Source organism: Hyperolius riggenbachi, chromosome 2 (genome assembly GCF_040937935.1).
Source record: "Hyperolius riggenbachi isolate aHypRig1 chromosome 2, aHypRig1.pri, whole genome shotgun sequence".
NCBI classification, from domain to species: Eukaryota; Metazoa; Chordata; class Amphibia; order Anura; family Hyperoliidae; genus Hyperolius; species Hyperolius riggenbachi.
In genome coordinates, this window is record NC_090647.1 from 221724589 (window position 1) to 221743039 (window position 18451).

Here is an 18451-nt window from a genome sequence, read left to right on the forward strand (position 1 = left end):
TGTATGTTGTAGACGAACTGTTTTTTCATATCCATCTTGTTCTGCTTGTTTCAGATCACCCGGCAATCCATTGATGCTTTGAAAAACTGGTTTAGAGATGAAATGCAAAAATCAGACTGGCAGCTCATAGTTGAATTAAAAAAGGTGTTTGAAATCATATAATGCTTTTAAATGCTGGAACTTGCTTTGGCCAATGATACAATTTTGTAAAAAAATAAATAAAGTGAACATTTGAGAGGGGATAAACCAAGGAGACTAAACCTGTGGTTTGGAAGAAAAAGTAGTTTTAAATTGTTTTCCATGGGAAACCAAGAATTTACACTGGTTTGACAGTGCTCAGTTTTACACATCCCCCACCGTTCCAATGTGCCTGCCCACCACCTATCCACACCACTCTGGCTTCTGTTTTAAACAATTGGCTCAGTCTTTCAGCAGCGTTTGATCTCTCTTGCTGCGTATAAACTTGTATGTTTTTGATGTGAAATCCATTAATGAACAGCATTATTTATGCAGTTTCTTTGCCCTGGCACGGTATGTTTTCATTGTTCCTTTGTGCCTACGGACTATTAATATCAGTAATTAAATTTCTCTTTATCTGCTTTCTGTAAAATTATGAAGTAAATTGTGCTTTGAGCAGCATTTTGGTTCATGCCACCAAGCGCCACTGTAATCATCATTTACAGAGCCAGAAATAAAGTCAAAAGGCAATATTATTTGTCTTGGTGTAATTTGATGTAATTTGGAATCCTGTCTGTGCAGCGTTCATTGATATGTGGTGACGCTACAATAAAACTATTTTATGTCTATGTTGGGTAAGCATAGCCAATTCATTTTTATATGAGCAATGCCATGTTTATGCTAGCTAATACTTGCATGTGAATAATCATTAAAGCAAACCTGAAGTGAAAATAATGTGGTAAGATAAACCATTGTACTTGTAGTCCTAAATCCTAAATAGGACTTTTTTGGAATCCCGTAGTCTTATTTTGGTTTAAAAAGTTGATAATATAGAGTCCTTTCATAATTCTGCGGTAGCGGTGCAATTCAGAAGAATCGTACTGCAACCGATAAGTCACACTGCGCTGTATACCCATGTATGAAGGAAAAAAATGTCATTTCTGGAAGTGGCAGGGTAATGCACTGCAGGTTCTGTTTTACTTCTGCAGTGCCCAGAGCACTTCTGCCATGTTGCACTGTAGGCTATGTGTCATGGCTCATTGACTTTAATGGCTACTGTGACTAGCTTCGGGGGAGAGTACTGCCATGTGGTCAGTGTTAAAAGGGCCTCAAGGTTTAGACTCCCTCTGGTACATGATTGTACTTTATTAGTGTTGTTTAGCTCCCATATAGTCAGATCTCCCACTCCCATTTGTTCCCTGCTTGCAGATGTTTTGATCACTTCAGGTACCTAAGGCAAGACTGTATTTGTGTGTGGGGACTGTTATATGAATGGTATCTTTTAGTTACATGGGCTGACTTCAAATTGTGATAAAATGTATATTCTTAGAGTTTGCTGCTTATGCGGCTCCAGTTTAGTATATAAAAAGCCCCTCAACATAGAGGCCTGTTGGTGGTGGTTCATGAAATGCGACACTTACAGCCTATCCTTAAAGAGAATCTGAAGTCTTCTTAAAATGAGTTTTTTTGTTTAAAAACCTCATTACCATTATTGTCCCACCTAAAACGCCACAGAACCACGGCTGAAAACCCCCTCGATCACCCCAAACTCACGGGGGTACACGCAGGCAACTTCCGCATAGAGCGTCAATCAGCGTGGATCGTCGCCTCTGCCCCGCCCCTCAGTCTTCCTTCACAGAGGGGCGGGGGAGAGGCAGAGATATGCGCTGATTGACGCGCATAGAGGTAGCAGCAAAATCCACAACCAAGACAGTCGTGGTTTTTGCCTGCCCTGTACCCCTGTGAGTTTGGGGTGAGCGAGGGGGTTTTCAGCTGTGGTTCTGCGGCGTATTAAGAGAGACTATAATGTTAATGAGGTTTTTAAAATAAAAACCTCATTTTAGAGGTACTTCAGTCTCTTTAAATGGATCTTAATAAGGATTGCTGTGATTCTCACAGTTAACATTTGGTAGAAACACTTTTTGGCTATGTCTCTGTGAGCTTTTTGATCTAAGTTTCCAACAGCACACATTCAAATCTTGTAATATTTGCCCTTTGGTCTTGGCAGAATTAGTATATCAGAATCATTTATTTCACCAAGTACAAATGGGGGTTGTACGTGGAATTGGTTTTGGCTCATACAGGTTCTGGAAGTATGGGGGGGGGGGGGGATAATGTTCAAAAGCCAAGAGGCAAGGCTCCCATAGTACGGCGCCACCTGTCGCACCTGGCAATCATCTGTCAACCCTAAGGAGACATATGGAGGGAGGGGGACAGAGGGAGGTGAAGGTTCAGCGGCGATGACCCAGTTCTTTATGAAAGAAACCTGCGGTGATGGCCGACTCTGCTGTGGATCCTGATTGCTGACATCTGGCACTGCTGGCGAAGGTGTTCCAGTTCAGAAGTTGCAGTAGTGTTCATTTCTGTGGTGGGTCCAGACTCCTGGGCAGCATTCAGCAGCGCTGGTCAAGATAATATGGCTGTCACAGAAGCATCCATATCTTGTGTGCAGTTGGATGTATGGATGATGTATAGTAATTTTCAAGTCTTACTACAGGTTTTTGTTTCAAATTGATGCCTAATTTTTGTATTGCTGAGACATTCAGGCCTGTGATATTAAACCAGCCCAGGGCAGTATTCTCTGTATATGGTGTTATAGGGTGCTCTCATTTATTATTGCATGTGATTTCATCTATCTTGTCCAAAATCAATTTCTTAGGCTGAGCTGGTAGAAGGGATCTGTTTGTTTTGCTTCTACATAATAGCGTTTTGTAAAAATGCAGTAAAAGATCTGATCTGGTATCCTCAGACCAGGGAACCCTTTCCATCAATTTCCAAATTGCATTTAAAATACACTTTCATTAGTGACTTTCTTTTTTTCTATAAAGCTTTGTAGAGAAATGGTGTCTTGGGTAGTTTCTCTCCTCTTAGCTATGGATACAGTAGAGTCTCGGTTATGCAGTACGTATGGGGTGCTTTCTGGTTGTTTGACTTAATGTTGACAATAGGCCAAGCTAATATAGTTCTATACCCCACTCTATATACATACCATGAACTCTTTATTACATATTTAAATACTGTAATTGAAGGTATAGTAACATTGGGGGAGGTGTGGATCCCGGTCTTTAACCACTTGAGGACCCACCCTTTACCCCCCCTTAAGGACCAGCGCTCGTTTGAGTGATCTGTGCTGGGTGGGCTCTGCAGCCCCCAGCACAGATCAGGGTGCAGGCAGGGAGATCAGATTGCCCCCCTTTTTTCCCCACTAGGGGGATGATGTGCTGGGGGGGTCTGATCTCTCCTGCCTGCTGTGGGTGGCGGGGGGGGCACCTCAAAGCCCCCCTCCGCGGCGAAATCCTCCCCCTCCCTCTCCTACCTGGCCCCCTCCTGGAGATCCGGCTGCACAGGACGCTATCCGTCCTGTGCAGCCAGTGACAGGCTGTCTCCTGTCACATGGTGGCGATCCCCGGCCGCTGATTGGCCGGGGATCGCCGATCTGCCTTACGGCGCTGCTGCGCAGCAGCGCCGTACAAATGTAAACAAAGCGGATTATTTCCGCTTGTGTTTACATCTAGCCTGCGAGCCGCCATCGGCGGCCCGCAGGCTATTCACGGAGCCCCCCGCCGTGATTTGACAGGAAGCAGCCGCTCGTACGAGCGGCTGCTTCCTGATTAATTAGGCTGCAGCTGGCGACGCAGTACTGCGTCGCTGGTCCTGCAGCTGCCACTTTGCCGACGCACGTTATGAGTGTGCGGTCGGCAAGTGGTTAAAGGACTTCCAAGGCCAAAATCTGCCCCCAAAACGTAAAAAAAGTTAACTACCTGCATGACTTTGTAAGGTAAGGAGGACGCCCTCCGTGCCGTTCCGCCTGGTCCCCTCTGCTCAATAGCCCCCCGAAAGGCTGCGACCCCACGGTCCGGGTCGGTATCTGCAGCCTGCATAAAGATGGCCGCCAGAGCTGGCCACGGCTGCGCAGTCCACATAGCCGCTACTGCGCAGCTCTAGGGCCAACCCCCCCGATCCATGTAACATGCAGGCTGCAGATACTGACCCGGACCATGGGGTCGCAGCCTTTCGGGGGGCTATTGAGCAGAGGGGACCAGGCGGAACGGCACGGACGGCGTCCTCCGTGCCTTACAAAGTCATGCAGGTAGTTCACTTTTTTTACGTTTTGGGGGTAGATTTTGGCCTTGGAAGTCCTTTAAGCACAACAGAGCCCACAGCCTTAAGAAGTTGGCCTGTTCACCACTGAATACTGCAGACAATTTGTGTTGGTTGGTTGAGACTGCTGGTTAGTTGAGTTCTGGATAACCAGGACTATACAGTAGTTCTTTCACCTGAATGTGCATGTCTAATTTCAGAACTGGGTAATGTTTACTTTTCCAGCAGAACTATTTTTTTTTGCTAGGTTTCACCTCCTCTTTATGGTTGCTGTAGAGGTGCCTTTCTGTCACCTGCTGCACTTTTGTTGTTGATGACATGCATGCATCCCTTCACCATGTCTGTCCTCTGCTAGTACTTCTGCCATACCCACTGTACCAATGCAGAGGCCAGACTGTTTCCTATGATCCACAATGATTTTTGTGGGACAACTTTCTCTAGGCAGTCATAGTTGTGCTAGATTCCTAATGATCAAAATGAACTGCTTCTGTATTTGATCTGTTTCCAAATTGCATAAAATAACCATAAAGTTTGCATCAACTTGGAATTATTAGCACCTCATTAGCCACTCTGTCACCTGACCATGCCCAAGTCAGAGTGATCAACTCTTTGGCCTAGTGCACACCAGAGCGGTTCTGCTGAGGATTGCGATCCGCTTGCGGGTGCGGATCCGCTAGGGTAATGTATTTCAATGGGCTGGTGCACACCAGAGCGGGAGGCGTTTTGCAGAAACGCATACTCCCGGGCTGCTGCAGATTTTGGATTGCGGATGCGTTTCTGCCTCAATGTTAAGTATAGGAAAAACGCAAACCGCTCTGAAAAGCTGCACTTCAGAGCGGTTTGCAAGGCGTTTTTGGTTACAGTAGCTGTCAGTAACAGCTTTACTGTAACAATACATGAAATCTACTACACCAAAAACGCTTCACAAAACCACAAAATGCTAGCTGAAACGCTACAGAAAAAGCGTTTCAAAATCTGCTAGCATTTTGCGGATCTGCTAGCGGTTTTTGGTGTGCACCAGGCCTATCAGAAATGTAGTGTGTCAGTGCTGGGTAGAGATGGTCAATGAGATACAAATATTTCTGAGTTCTTGCAGGAATACGCACATTTATGTAGCTTAAAAATGGACCAAATTCTACCTAAGCAAGATTCAATTGTGCCATTGTTGAACTACATGCAATTTACATAATCCTGCATCAACTAGGAATTATTTGCATCTACTTGACCATCCCTAGTACTGGCCACAGTGTCACATAATACTTTCCTGTATAGCTCTTCTATGCTCAGTGTGTAAAAAGCAATTTATCCCTTCCATGCCCCCTTCCACTGTGTTAATAAAAAGGGAAATAAAAGTAGCAAGAAATGGGTTCTTACTGCAGGCAGACCAGTATGATGAGAGGCATGTATTTTCAGAAGTTGCAGTGATGGTCACAAGTTCTCTTAACTGTGGGAAAGGGTGGGCAGAAACAGGTGATTTGCTGTGTGCTGCATAAGGAACTCCCACCCATCTGGCAATAAGGAGCTACTAGATGCAGCTGCCAGTCTGGTAATTAAATATACTGTGTTACTTGTGCAAAGTTCAGGCAAACTGTGCTCAAAATGCTGAGCATTGCTAATTGATATAAGTTTACTCAGCTGTGAAAGTAAAGATTTATATAACTTTACTTCTGATAGAAACCATATTTGTTATGAAAAGACAATCTCTAGTACTGAGGAGTACCAAAAAGCCATTCATTTTTAGGCTATGTTCAGTGGGGCATTGCGACTCAACAGGCATTTTAATGCAGAAACTCCACACTGTAGAGTGTATGTAATGTTCGGGTGCATCTAGTGTGATGCAATCCAATGAAATACAGTATCTCAACGCAGCATAATGCACACATGTTAGTGAGAGTAAAGCATACTCTATAATGTGTGAACCTAGCTTAAATGTAGCAATAGAAAGTAGTACTTCATTTAAGGGAGACTGGTTTGCACCTGCAGTGCTAATGCAATGTAACCCTATGCGGGTGATAGTACTGCATGCAGCAATTTGAGAGATTTCGCTTTTGAAGAAATGTTTTTGCACATTTCTTCAAAGGGCTTGGAAAATGGCATTGCCAAATAGTTTTGCAATTTGCAAACATGTACCAGGTCTTTTAAGGTCCTCTAGGATCCTGGCATACACCTCTACAATGCTAAGTAGTCAGTATACCTACCTTGGTGTAAATAAGGTCTGTTGTAACAAATGGGAAGCTATTCCACTGCTCCATTTTTTTGGTACAGGTATTTTCGAAAATATTTAGGAAAATATTGATTTGTGATCTGTCCATGCTGCGGTTTCCTTTTGAAAACCGCCCTCCCATTGATTATTATTAAATCACAGTACAATCCCCGCAATTCTAATGCAAGTCAATGGTAGTGCATTTTTAAAAAGACAAAAGCAGTGTAGACAGATGGCAAAGCGCTCAGCAGTGTGGCTCAGCCTAACAGGTTTTTTGTTTTTTTGTGTCAGAGAAATCATAAAATTGTATGAGGGTAATTATTCTAAGGCTATGTTCACATTGGTCAGTTATATCGCATGCATTATGAGTGTGAACTGCAATGGAGACTGCACATAGACTTCAATACAAAGCCTGCATGCAGCCAGTTAGAATAACGTGATCAGTTACAATGCAGTACTGTGAACAGGCCCCCATAGAACTGTATGGGCAGTGAGCTAACATGCAAAATTATACTGCAACACAACTGAGCACAGTGAACTAGCCCTTGAAGGACACCTGAACTGAGGGGCATATGGTGGCTGTTATATTTATTTAATCACCAAAATTTATAGGAAGCCTGGATATCAATATAACTTTAATTTATTAACAATTGTACAAAAAAACCACAACCTCATCATGTTGTGTTTTTTTGTACAATTGTTAATAAATTAAAGTTATATTGATATCCAGGCTCCCTATGAATTTTGGTGATTAAATTAGTGAGTGTATAGGTGAGACAGGATTTAAACCTATGGTGATATCCCGCATTTTGGTTGTTTATTATATTTATTTCCTTTTAAACAATACCAGTTGCCTGGCAGCCTTACTGATCCATTTGGCTGCAGTAGTGTCTGAATCACACCAGAAACAAGCATGCAGCTAATCGTCTCAAATCTGACAATAATGTCAGAAACACCTGTTCTGCATGCTTGTGCAGGTCCTATAGTGAAAAGTATTAGAGGCAGAGGATCGGCAGGATAGCCAGGCAACTGGTATAGCTCAAAAGGAAATAAATATGGCAGCCTCGGGAGTCCTCGCTTCAGGTTCCCTTTAAAGTATGCCTATCATGAGAGAAATATGAAAGCTACTATTTTGCTAGTGTTCTAGCTTTTTTTTTTTTTTTTTTCTTTGCGCTAATCCTGGCGGTAACATTAGGGCAGCATGATGGTTTACCAGGGTCCATAGTTCAAATCTGAGAGAACTACCAGCATGGAGTTTGTATGTTCTCTGGGTTCCCCTCTCCTGATAATTATTCTGTTTGGAGCGATTTACAGGAATGCATTTGTAGACTTATCCGTGTCTGCGTTGTCTAAACAATTATGTTTCTTTATAAGCGGAATCTTCGCTGTACTTAATGTATAAACTTGCATCATTAGAACTGGGGTTGGTGGTACAAGTTCATAGATTTGCTTACCAAATGTGCCGTGCTGTCGTTGACAGACTTTTCCTAGTGTCTCACACCTTGTTATATTGAAAGAAAATGTGGCTTATGATACAAGAACGGGAATATTTTCAAGGTTAATTGCCAGTGTGAAACTTATACCGATGTCTGAAGATATTGTAAAGAAAACTTAAAGGATACCACAACTGAAAGGTTGTGGTAAAAATGATTGCAACACTGTGTAGGTTGTAATCGGCACATACCAGCTGTTCCTTCGCGCCCCCTCCCCTCCGTCTGCCGCCGTTCTTATTGTATCCATCCCGGTGTGCGTCGACTTTCTCGAACTTTGACCCGGACATACTGCGCCTTGTGTGCGCAGTATGTTCTTTCCCCTTCACTTCTGGCCGGTGCATAGTGCGAAGCTCAGAAGCATGCTGACTCCTCTGTGCTGCGTGTGCGCTCCATTACACCAACCTACACAGTGCTGCAATCATCTTTACCACAACTGTTCGGTTGTGGTATCCTTTAAGCATCTGTGCAAAATCTGATAATGTTATCAATGGTGATGACAAGATTTGACAATTTGCATCCTTTGTATACTCTATCCAAAACTAAACAAAATAGTTTGAATTGTGTATTTCTTTATTAAACAACTGTGAACACTTCACTGTAAAAATCCATAAAACTCTTATAAACAAACATTTTGTAAATAGTCTATACTACAATAAAAGAATTTGGAACACATATTTACATGCAATACTGAAATTTGGCACTTAAGAAAGGAAAATGTACAAAAATTCTTAAAAGAAATGAAAATGGTTGAATTTAAAACCATGCGTTCTGCACATACTTCACAAGCACTTATGGTACAGTTGGGCAAGGATTCCTGCCATATGCTGATCAAACAACTTTCAATGTGCTTCCATATATCTGATGCAGTACCACTTGAACATTGTCAAGAATGAAGTCAAATGCCATATTCCAAACAGATTCCACAGACTGCTGCATTAACCTACAACAAAGGAGAGGGAAACATTAGTCTGATACCACTAGCATAGTCACGTCTCTACACCAGAAAGGGGATGGCAGCACATTACCACCACATCTGATGGGAAATTATACCAGCCATCCACTCTTATGGCTCTTTCAGACAAATGGTTAAACGCACCATTTAGCTGCTCAGTTGCCCAAGGTTAAGTGCCTTGGGGTTGCAAAATAATGCAACTGAATGGGAGCATTAATAACAACAAACATGTCAGAGGTTGACCCTGGGTTAAAACCGCATGTAATGTAAAGAGCTGACTGCCACCTGCTCAGATGCACATGCAAGAGACCGGTGCTAATGCTGGATGCTTCCAGCCGGCTGCAAGGGCCCTGCACAGAAACAAGTATCTGAGGAGCAGTGTTCTGCTGTCAGCCATTCATCTGAAAGAGCCCTAATTGATTAGAAATACAATCCCCTCACTTCAGATCTATATACTGTACATCCCAAGACTATTAATTCTAGCTTGCATGCAAATGTAATGCAACTTTAACTAGGCAAGCCAAAAGCACTTCTTTAGTATTAGGCTGGCCCCATTCTAGCATGCATACAATATAAATTAAATTCCGAAGCAAATCAGTATTATAAGCATCTCATAAACCAGGCATGTTCAAAGTCTGGCCTGGTTAACCTTGTCCAGTGGCCCTCAAAGCTCTCTTCAGTTGTTAATTGTATGCACCCCACAGGCCACTGCTGCAGCACCACATGCAGGGGTCAACCTGTGCTGCCGCTCTGCATCTCCCTCTTTTGTCAGCAAAAATTGTGTTTAATTGTACTGGTTCAACTCTCTCACAACCTCAAGAACAACAATATAGCACTTGGCCTAAAGAGTTTGGACACCCCTGTTATAGACCATGGCTTCAATTTAGTAAGACTTAATCACAAAATCTGTAAAACAGATGCAAGAGAACTCAGAGGGATTTTCACAAGTCAACCCCTTCGAGTCCAGTAAAGTTTGCTGCACAAACGAGAAATCCTATTAAGTTTCCTGAATGTATGATCATTTCACATCAAAAATATGACTGTTGGCTGACCAGATGATACCATGTGTGACCAGCATCATGGCAAGCATGAAGAGGGAGATGTTGCACATCTAAGATTATTTTTCAGTTACACAAGGTTATTGCATAAAAGCTAACAAGGGTGAAGTGTGCAAGTTTGAGAAACTTTGTGTGTTTTTTTTTTATCAACATTGTTCTTCCAGCATGCAAAAGTAATTTAGTAAAGAGAAATTAGTCACCTCTTCATATATTTTATGACCAAGTCTAATTTCTCCAAGTCTTTTTCTTCTATTAAGTCTGTGCAATATTTCACCACCTGCAATATATCTTCTTCCATAGGATCTAAGGAAACAGAAAACCAAACTAAAAAAATTGTAACAATTGCCTAAACCCAATTACATTTAATTACTCCACAAAACATCACCAAATAGCACTAACATTCTAAATGGTATAACATTTATAAAGTGTTGTATAAGACAATTTTTTTATCAGCCCAATAGGGTTGGCAAAATCAGTTTTTATTGTATTTGTGAATAAAGCTCATAGCAGTCAGCAACTACAGGCACAGTTTGAAGAGAAGGTTGGGTATCATATCTGCTCATTTAGATGCTTAGTCATTTATTGGTGACCATTCTTCTGACTGGCTATATACTGCAACACATTAGGAAGTATTACATGTACATAGAACTGTTGGTAGGACAAAGACATGTTAACTCCTGCTAGGGATGGGCAGCAAGATGCAAATAATTACTATATATTCTCAGCAATAAGCTGTGTACAAGTCAAGCCCAATATTTGAATCTTAAGCTGGAATTTTCTGATGACAAGTATCCACCCAGAAAAGTTAACCACTTGATGACCGTGGGCTTTACCCCCCTTAAAGAGAATCTGTAACGTTAAAACGTCCCCTGGGGGGGTACTCACCTCGGATGGGGGAAGCCTCAGGATCCTAATGAGGCTTCCCACGCCGTCTGCCGTCCCTCGGGGGTCTCGCTGTAGCCCTCCGTACAGCGGTGACGTAATATTTACCTTTGCAGGCTCCTGCGCAGGCGCTCTGGCTGCTTTCGCTCCGAAGGAGGCGGAAATACCCGATCTCAGTCGGGTCCGCTCTACTGCGCAGGCGCAAGTCTCCGGCGCCTGCGCAGTAGAGCGGACCCGACTGAGATCGGGTATTTCCGCCTCCTTCGGAGCGAAAGCAGCCACAGCGCCCCCGCTGGAGCCTGCAAAGGTAAATATTGAATTGAACAGTCGGCACAGTCGCCGGCTGTTCAGAGGGCTGCAGCGAGACCTCCGTGGGACAGAGGACGGCGTGGGAAGCCTCATTAGGATCCTGAGGCTTCCCCCACCCGAGGTGAGTACCCCCCAGGGGATCTTTTTGTCGTTACAGAGTCTCTTTAAGGACCGGCCACTTTTTTTCCATTCAGACCACTGCAGCTTTCACGGTTTATTGCTCGCTCATAAAACCTACCACCTAAATGAATTTTGGCTCCTTTTCTTGTCACTAATAAAGCTTTCTTTTGGTGCTATTTGATTGCTCCTGCGATTTTTACTTTTTATTATATTCATCAAAAAAGACATGAATTTTGGCAAAAAAATGTTTTTTTAACTTTCTGTGCTGACATTTTTCAAATAAAGTAAAATTTCTGTATACATGCAGCGCGAAAAATGTGGACAAACATGTTTTTGATAAAAAAAAACCCCATTCAGTGTATATTTATTGGTTTGGGTAAAAGTTATAGAGTTTACAAACTATGGTGCAAAAAGTGAATTTTCCCATTTTCAAGCATCTATGACTTTTCTGACCACCTGACATGTTTCATGAGGGGCTAGAATTCCAGGATAGTATAAATACCCCCCAAATGACGCCATTTTGGAAAGAAGACATCCCAAAGTATTCACTGAGAGGCATAGTGAGTTCATAGAAGATATTAATTTTTGTCACAAGTAAGCGGAAAATGACACTTTGTGACAAAAAAAAAAAAAAAAAATTTTCCATTTCTTCTAACTTGCGAAAAAAAGTGAAATCTGCCACGGACTCACCATGCCCCTCTCTGAATACCTTGAAGTGTCTACTTTCCAAAATGGGGTCATTTGTGGGGTGTGTACTATCCTCGCATTTTGGGGGGTGCTAATTTGTAAGCACCCCTGTAAAGCCTAAAGGTGCTCATTGGACTTTGGGCCCCTTAGCGCAGTTAGGCTGCAAAAAAGTGCCACATATGTGGTACCGCCGTACTCAGGAGAAGTAGTATAATGTGTTTTGGGGTGTATTTTTACACATACCCATGCTGGGTGGGAGAAATATCTCTGTAAATGACAATTGTTTGATTTTTTTTTTTTACACACAATTGTCCATTTACAAAGAGATTTCTCCCACCCAGCATGGGTATGTGTAAAAATACACCCCAAAACACATTATACTACTTCTCCTAAGTATGGCGATACCACATGTGACACTTTTTTGCAGCCTAGGTGCGCTAAGGGGCCCAACGTCCTAATCACAGGTCATTTTGAGGCATTTGTTTTCTAGACTACTCCTCACGGTTTAGGGCCCCTAAAATGCCAGGGCAGTATAGGAACCCCACAAGTGACCCCATTTTAGAAAGAAGACACCCCAAGGTATTCCGTTAGGTGTATGGCGAGTTCATAGAAGATTTTATTTTTTGTCACAAGTTTGTGAAAAAAAACAAAAATCAATTTCCGCTAACTTTTGACAAAAAATAAAATCTTCTATGAACTCGTCATACACCTAACAGAATACATTGGGGTGTCTTTTTTTCTAAAATGGGGTCAGTTTGTGGGATTCCTATACTGCCCTGGCATTTTACGGGCCCAAAACCGTGAGTAGTCTGGAAACCAAATGTCTCAAAATGACTGTTCAGGGGTATAAGCATCTGAAAATTTTGATGACAGGTGGTCTATGAGGGGGCGAATTTTGTGGAACCGGTAATAAGCAGGGTGGCCTTTTAGATGACAGGTTGTATTGGGCCTGATCTGATGGATAGGAGTGCTAGGGGGGGTGACAGGAGGTGATTGATGGGACAGGAGGTCTCAGGGGGTGGTTAGAGGGGAAAATAGATGCAATCAATGCACTGGGGAGGTGATCGGAAGGGGGTCTGAGGGGGATCTGAGGGTTTGGCTGAGTGATCAGGAGCCCACACGGGGAAAATTAGGGCCTGATCTGATGGGTAGATGTGCTAGGGGGTGACAGGAGGTGATTGATGGGTGTCTCAAGGTGTGATTAGAGGGGGGAATAGATGCAAGCAATGCACTGGCGAGGTGATCAGGGCTGGGGTCTGAGGGTATGGGCGGGTGATTGAGTGCCCTAGGGGCAGATAGGGGTCTAATCTGATGGGTAGCAGTGACAGGGGGTGATTGATGGGTAATTAGTGGGTGTTTGGAGGAGAGAACAGATGTAAACCCTGCACTTGGGAGGTGATCTGATATTGGATCTGCGGGCGATCTATTAGTGTGGGTGGGTGATCAGATTGCCCGCAAGGGGCAGGTTAGGGGCTGATTGATGGGTGGCAGTGACAGGGGGTGATGGGTGATCAGTGGGTTATTACAGGGAAGGACAGATGTAAATAATGCCCTGGCAAATTGATAAGGGGGGGTCTGAGGGCAATCTGAGCGTGTAGGCGGGTGATTGGGTGCCCGCAAGGGGCAGATTAGGGTCTGATCTGATGGGTGACAGGTGGTGATAGGGGGTGATTGATGGGTAATTAGTGGGTGTTTAGAGGAGACAATAGATGTAAACACTGCGCTTGGGTGGTGATCTGATGTCGGATCTGCGGGCGATCTATTGGTGTGGGTGGGTGATCAGATTGCCCGCAAGGGGCAGGTTAGGGGCTGATTGATGGGTGGCAGTGACAGGGGGTGATTGACAGGTGATCAGGGGGGATAGATGCATACAGTACACGGGGGGGGGGGGGTCTGGGGAGATCCTGAGGGGTGGGGGGGTGATCGGGAGGGGGCAGGGGGGGGTAAAAAAAAATAGCGTTGACAGATAGTGACAAGGAGTGATTGATGGGTGATTGGGTGCAAACAGGGGTCTGAGGGGTGGGCAGGGGGGGGGGTCTGAGGGGTGCTGTGGGCAATCTGGGGCAGGGGGGGGGGAGAAATCAGTGTGCATGGGTGCGACATAGGGTGGCTGCAGCCTGCCCTGGTGGTCCCTCGGACCACCAGGGCAGGAGGCAGCCTGTATAATACTTTGTAAACATTACAAAGTGTATTATACACTTTGTATAATACACTTTGTAAATATTACAAAGTGTATTATACACTTTGTATGCGGCGATCGTCGGGTTAACATCCCGCCGGCGCTTCCGTATGGTCAGCGGGATGTTGCGGCGGGTGAGTGGAGACTGGCGCCGGCGGAGAATCTCGTCACGGATGAAGCGATCGCTCCGCCTATGCCCCTACAAGGACCGCCGCCATTTGTCAATACGGCGGTCCTTGCGGGGTCCACTTCCCGGCCGCTAATTGTCAATACGGCGGTCGGGAAGTGGTTAATAACTGCTCTTGGCGACCAGGTGGAGTTACCAGTTCAACTGCACAGGACTGCAGCCATTAGCTCTAATTAGCTGCCAAGTGCAATCATTAACCCCACATGGTCCCTAAGTTCAACCATGAGTTTTTCCCGGTCCTGAAGTGCAGCCATTAACTTTCCTGGGTAGATTTAATCAGTGCAGTGAGTATATATCCCCCTGGTAATCAATGTGGCCAGTAGCTTTTCCCCCTTGATGTGTAAATGGTAACATATATATATGGCTTATTTAGTAGTGGGACTAGAACTGGACTTTAATGGTTGTGGAAATGCAACAGATAGTATGAACTGTAACAACTGAATAGTATACCAGAGATTGTAGTAATCCATTCTTTTAGCAATGTTTTCACATCACTGAATTCAATAGCACCAGCCAAATTGGGAGCTTTTGCTCTATAGGAACTGCACCCTTCAACTAGGGATCCTTGGGCAGTTGACGTTGAAGGAACTAATTCAACCTGGAAAGTAAAATACAGAAAGGTGTGCTTAAATTTATTTTTTTACATTTTTCACATGCACTTCGAGTTTAGACTAAGCATAGTAAAAGCCACTCAGCATTAGAATACACAATTTCAGGGGCTAAGTTAACACATAAACAGAATTAATCCTACAAAAGAAGTGTGAAAGGGAATGGCCTTAATAGAAGAGGAACAATGTTACTGTTGCCCATTTTCTAATTTCTACCTAATAATAAAAACTGTTTATCCTAGAAAGGTGTCATTTAACGCTTGCCTTTATTGTACATAGCAGATCTGGCCACTGACACACACAATCTGGATTACCTGAGCTTGCCCAGAAGTTATGGCTTCTTGTTTTAGGGGCCCGTCTTTTCCTTTCTGTGGACTCCCATTAAATCCTGTGGGCTTAACTGGGCTATTAAAAAGTTTATTCTTCAAAGGACTCTGCATCTTTTTTATTGGACTAAGAATTTTCTTTCTGCTTTTTTTCTTTGATTTCACTGTAGGCTGTTTTAACTGTAGCAAAGGGTTTTTTGAAACTGAAATAAAAAAGAATAACAACAACAAAAATATTAGTTTTAGAAATGTGGAGTTGTCTATTAAAGCAGTGTTTCTCAACATTTTATTGGTATGTACCCCTTTTAAAACCCTGTACTCACCAAGTACCCCCAGCATAGTAAACATTATCACAAGTACCCCTTGACAAATATATATTTAATCGTAGTACATGATAATTGCTTCTAAACAATGTGCAAGCATTTACTATTGCTTTCAATTAGCTAAAATACTAATTTGGTGTTGTTTAAATAAGATCTATAATTCTCTAAAACTCTAAATCTGTTATTCTTGGTTAAGTATATCAAGCCTGAGTACCCCCCGGACCCATCAGAAGTACCCCCTGGGGTACGCGTACCGCATGTTGAGAACCTAGGTATTAAAGCACACCTGAAGTAGGAGAGAGGAGCATAAATAACTGTGAACCTAACAACTGTCCACAAACTACTTATCCATTGTACCCCATCCCCTTCCATGTCCCCCATTTCACTCTACTTTGGCAATGTCTGTATGAATCTTGGACATGCCGATAAAGCCATCTTTGATTTGAGGTAGTGTGTCAAATACATACATCAGTAGATGGAAGTCTCTGACTGGTCCAGAGGCTTCCCAAATCCTGTGTAGAGCCCACTGTTACAAGCACAGGGTCCCCCTTTATGGCCTGGTGCACACCAAAAACCGCTAGCAGATCCGCAAAATGCTAGCAGATTTTGAAACGCTTTTTTCTTCTTTTTCTGTAGCGTTTCACCCAGCATTTTGCGGTTTTGTGAAGCGTTTTTGGTGTAGTAGATTTCTTATATTGTTACAGTAAAGCTGTTACTGAACAGCTTCTGTAACAAAAACGCCTGCAAAACCGCTCTGAACTGCCATTTTTCAGAGCGGTTTGCGTTTTTCCTATACTTTACATTGGAGGCAGAAACGCCTCCGCAATTCAAAATCTGCAGCAGCCCGGGAGCATGCGTTACTGCTAAACGCCTCCCTCTCTGGTGTGCACCAGCCCATTGAAATACATTACCCAAGCAGTTCCACATCCGCAAGCCGAACCGCTCTGGTGTGCACTAGGCCTATCTGCTTGTGCTCCTGGCCATGGATGATTGCATCCTGCCCGGGACTACACGAGTAAGGTCTACACATGCCCAACTTGTTTTACTCGGTGCACAAGTGCTTTGTTCTAATGCACCTTACTCTCACATGCTCAGTCTGGATGTTTTTGTCCTTGTCCGTGCTCGCAGCCAGAAGAAACCTATTTGATTTGCTGAATTGAATAGGTATAGAGGGTCTCCGCGCTGAGCTGTAGGAGGATCCAGAAAGACTCTCGATGAGGGGAAACAATTTTGTGAAAAGCGAAACTGTCCTCTGTGAGTGAACCATGGGCTGCAGAGAGGGCAACTGAAGTGAGAAGAATATGGAGACTGCCAAATGTATTTTCTTTTAACCACTTGAGGACCACAGGATTACACCCCCTAGTGACCACGCGATTTTTTTTTACAATTCAGCACACTGCAACTTTAACAGTGTGCTGCACGGCCATACAGCTCACAACCTAAATGAATACTTTTCTTGCCACCAACATAGCTTTCTGTTGGTGGCTTCTGATTGCTGCTGCGATTTTTTTTAAATACATTTCGCTATTTTCTTTTTATTTTTATCCCTCCCTCTCCCCCCCCCTCCCCAGATCCAATCAACGATCACCTCTCATAGGCATCAGCCTATGAGAAGGGATCACATTGTGAGGCACTCAAGGGGACAGCTTTGTCACTAAGCTGCAGTGCTGTACAACCAAAATAAACTTTTTTTATTATTATTTCTGTCAGCCCACTAGCTGCATTTGCGGGCTGGCATGCTGATGTTGGAGCTCCGCTCCGTCACTCAGCGGGAATTGTTATCCAGGCTCAGTCCCCCATAATCTGAAATGTCCAGGAGGGATGATTTGGAGCGCTAACACGCAAACTGAGAAAACTGCAAGGATGCCTTTATTATAGGCAGCAGTAACTAAGCAACCTTCCCCTGGCGTCTCTCTCGCAATTCGTCACCTACGTAAGCGGCCATGTGACAACCCGGCCTGCGCATTGATTGGCTGAATGGAGCAGCATGACATACCCAGAAGGGGCGTGGCTTAACCTGCCGGAGCACGCTGCGAGTCAGTGGGCGTCTTTCTTGCAAATCCAGCGGTGGATGAGTATATATGCTACATAGAGTTATCTATATAAGTGGTACTGAGCATTGTAACTGGGTCCTTTGGGCTCTGAGGAAGTGGGCTATCCGTGAAACTGCTGTTAGACCTACCACTCCCTTGGCTTAATCTCTGTATATATTTCTGTCAATAAATCACTGGAAGCAGATGTAGTTGGTGCACAGCGCTGGTTTTTCTACTATCAAATTGCACGATCCCCGCTAATCTCCCCAGGACTTGACGCTGATCTGCGTTAGGTGGGCCTGGGGCTGCCACCCTCCTGCCGCCGATCAGAGTTAGGCAGTCAGGAGGGAGTTAAACAATACCAGTTGCCTGGCTGATCTATTTGGCTGCAGCAGTGTCTGAATAACACCAGAAACAAACATGCAGCCTTATCTTGTCAGATCTGACAAAGTCAGAAACACCTTATCAAGGTCTAAGGCTAAAAGTATTAAACACAAACACTTAGTCCATATGGACAAGCCCTATAGGTACATAGTTTGCAAGCTTATAACTTGCTGCCTATAACAGATAATTCTACAAGGGTGGGGGGTGCACTGTAAATACTTTACTACTGTATATACCTCTTGTATGTTTATACTGAATGGATTGTGCTGTATACTGTATACTGACAACTCTGAGTCTGGACTACTTAGCCAATTGAAGAGTTTGTTCAAGCACACACCATTCGGTTTGAGCAGGGTCTGACTGTGCACACTGTGTGGAATAGCTACACCAAACTTCTATTATACCTAAGAAGTGTGGGGGATAAGCGAA

General features: G+C 43.8%; 2 protein-coding genes across 5 annotated transcripts in view; one reads left to right on the top strand and one right to left on the bottom strand.

The window, feature by feature from the left end:
• The window catches only part of EIF5B (eukaryotic translation initiation factor 5B), a 58719-nt gene extending 57913 nt beyond the window's left edge, over positions 1–806 (top strand). For all 3 annotated transcript variants that reach the window (XM_068268202.1, XM_068268201.1, XM_068268203.1), the window contains one exon: positions 55–806. In XM_068268202.1, coding sequence (XP_068124303.1) covers positions 55–162 — 108 coding nt within the window. In that variant the 3' untranslated portion in view covers positions 163–806. The remainder of the gene's footprint in view (positions 1–54) is intronic.
• Positions 807–8526: 7720 nt separating this feature from the next.
• Positions 8527–18451, bottom strand: part of REV1 (REV1 DNA directed polymerase) — a 75858-nt gene continuing 65933 nt past the window's right edge. For both annotated transcript variants that reach the window (XM_068268206.1, XM_068268207.1), the window contains exons 20-23: positions 15271–15485; positions 14799–14946; positions 10185–10287; positions 8527–8914 (exon numbers count right to left, since the gene is read on the bottom strand). In XM_068268206.1, coding sequence (XP_068124307.1) covers positions 8803–8914; positions 10185–10287; positions 14799–14946; positions 15271–15485 — 578 coding nt within the window. In that variant the 3' untranslated portion in view covers positions 8527–8802. The remainder of the gene's footprint in view (positions 8915–10184; positions 10288–14798; positions 14947–15270; positions 15486–18451) is intronic.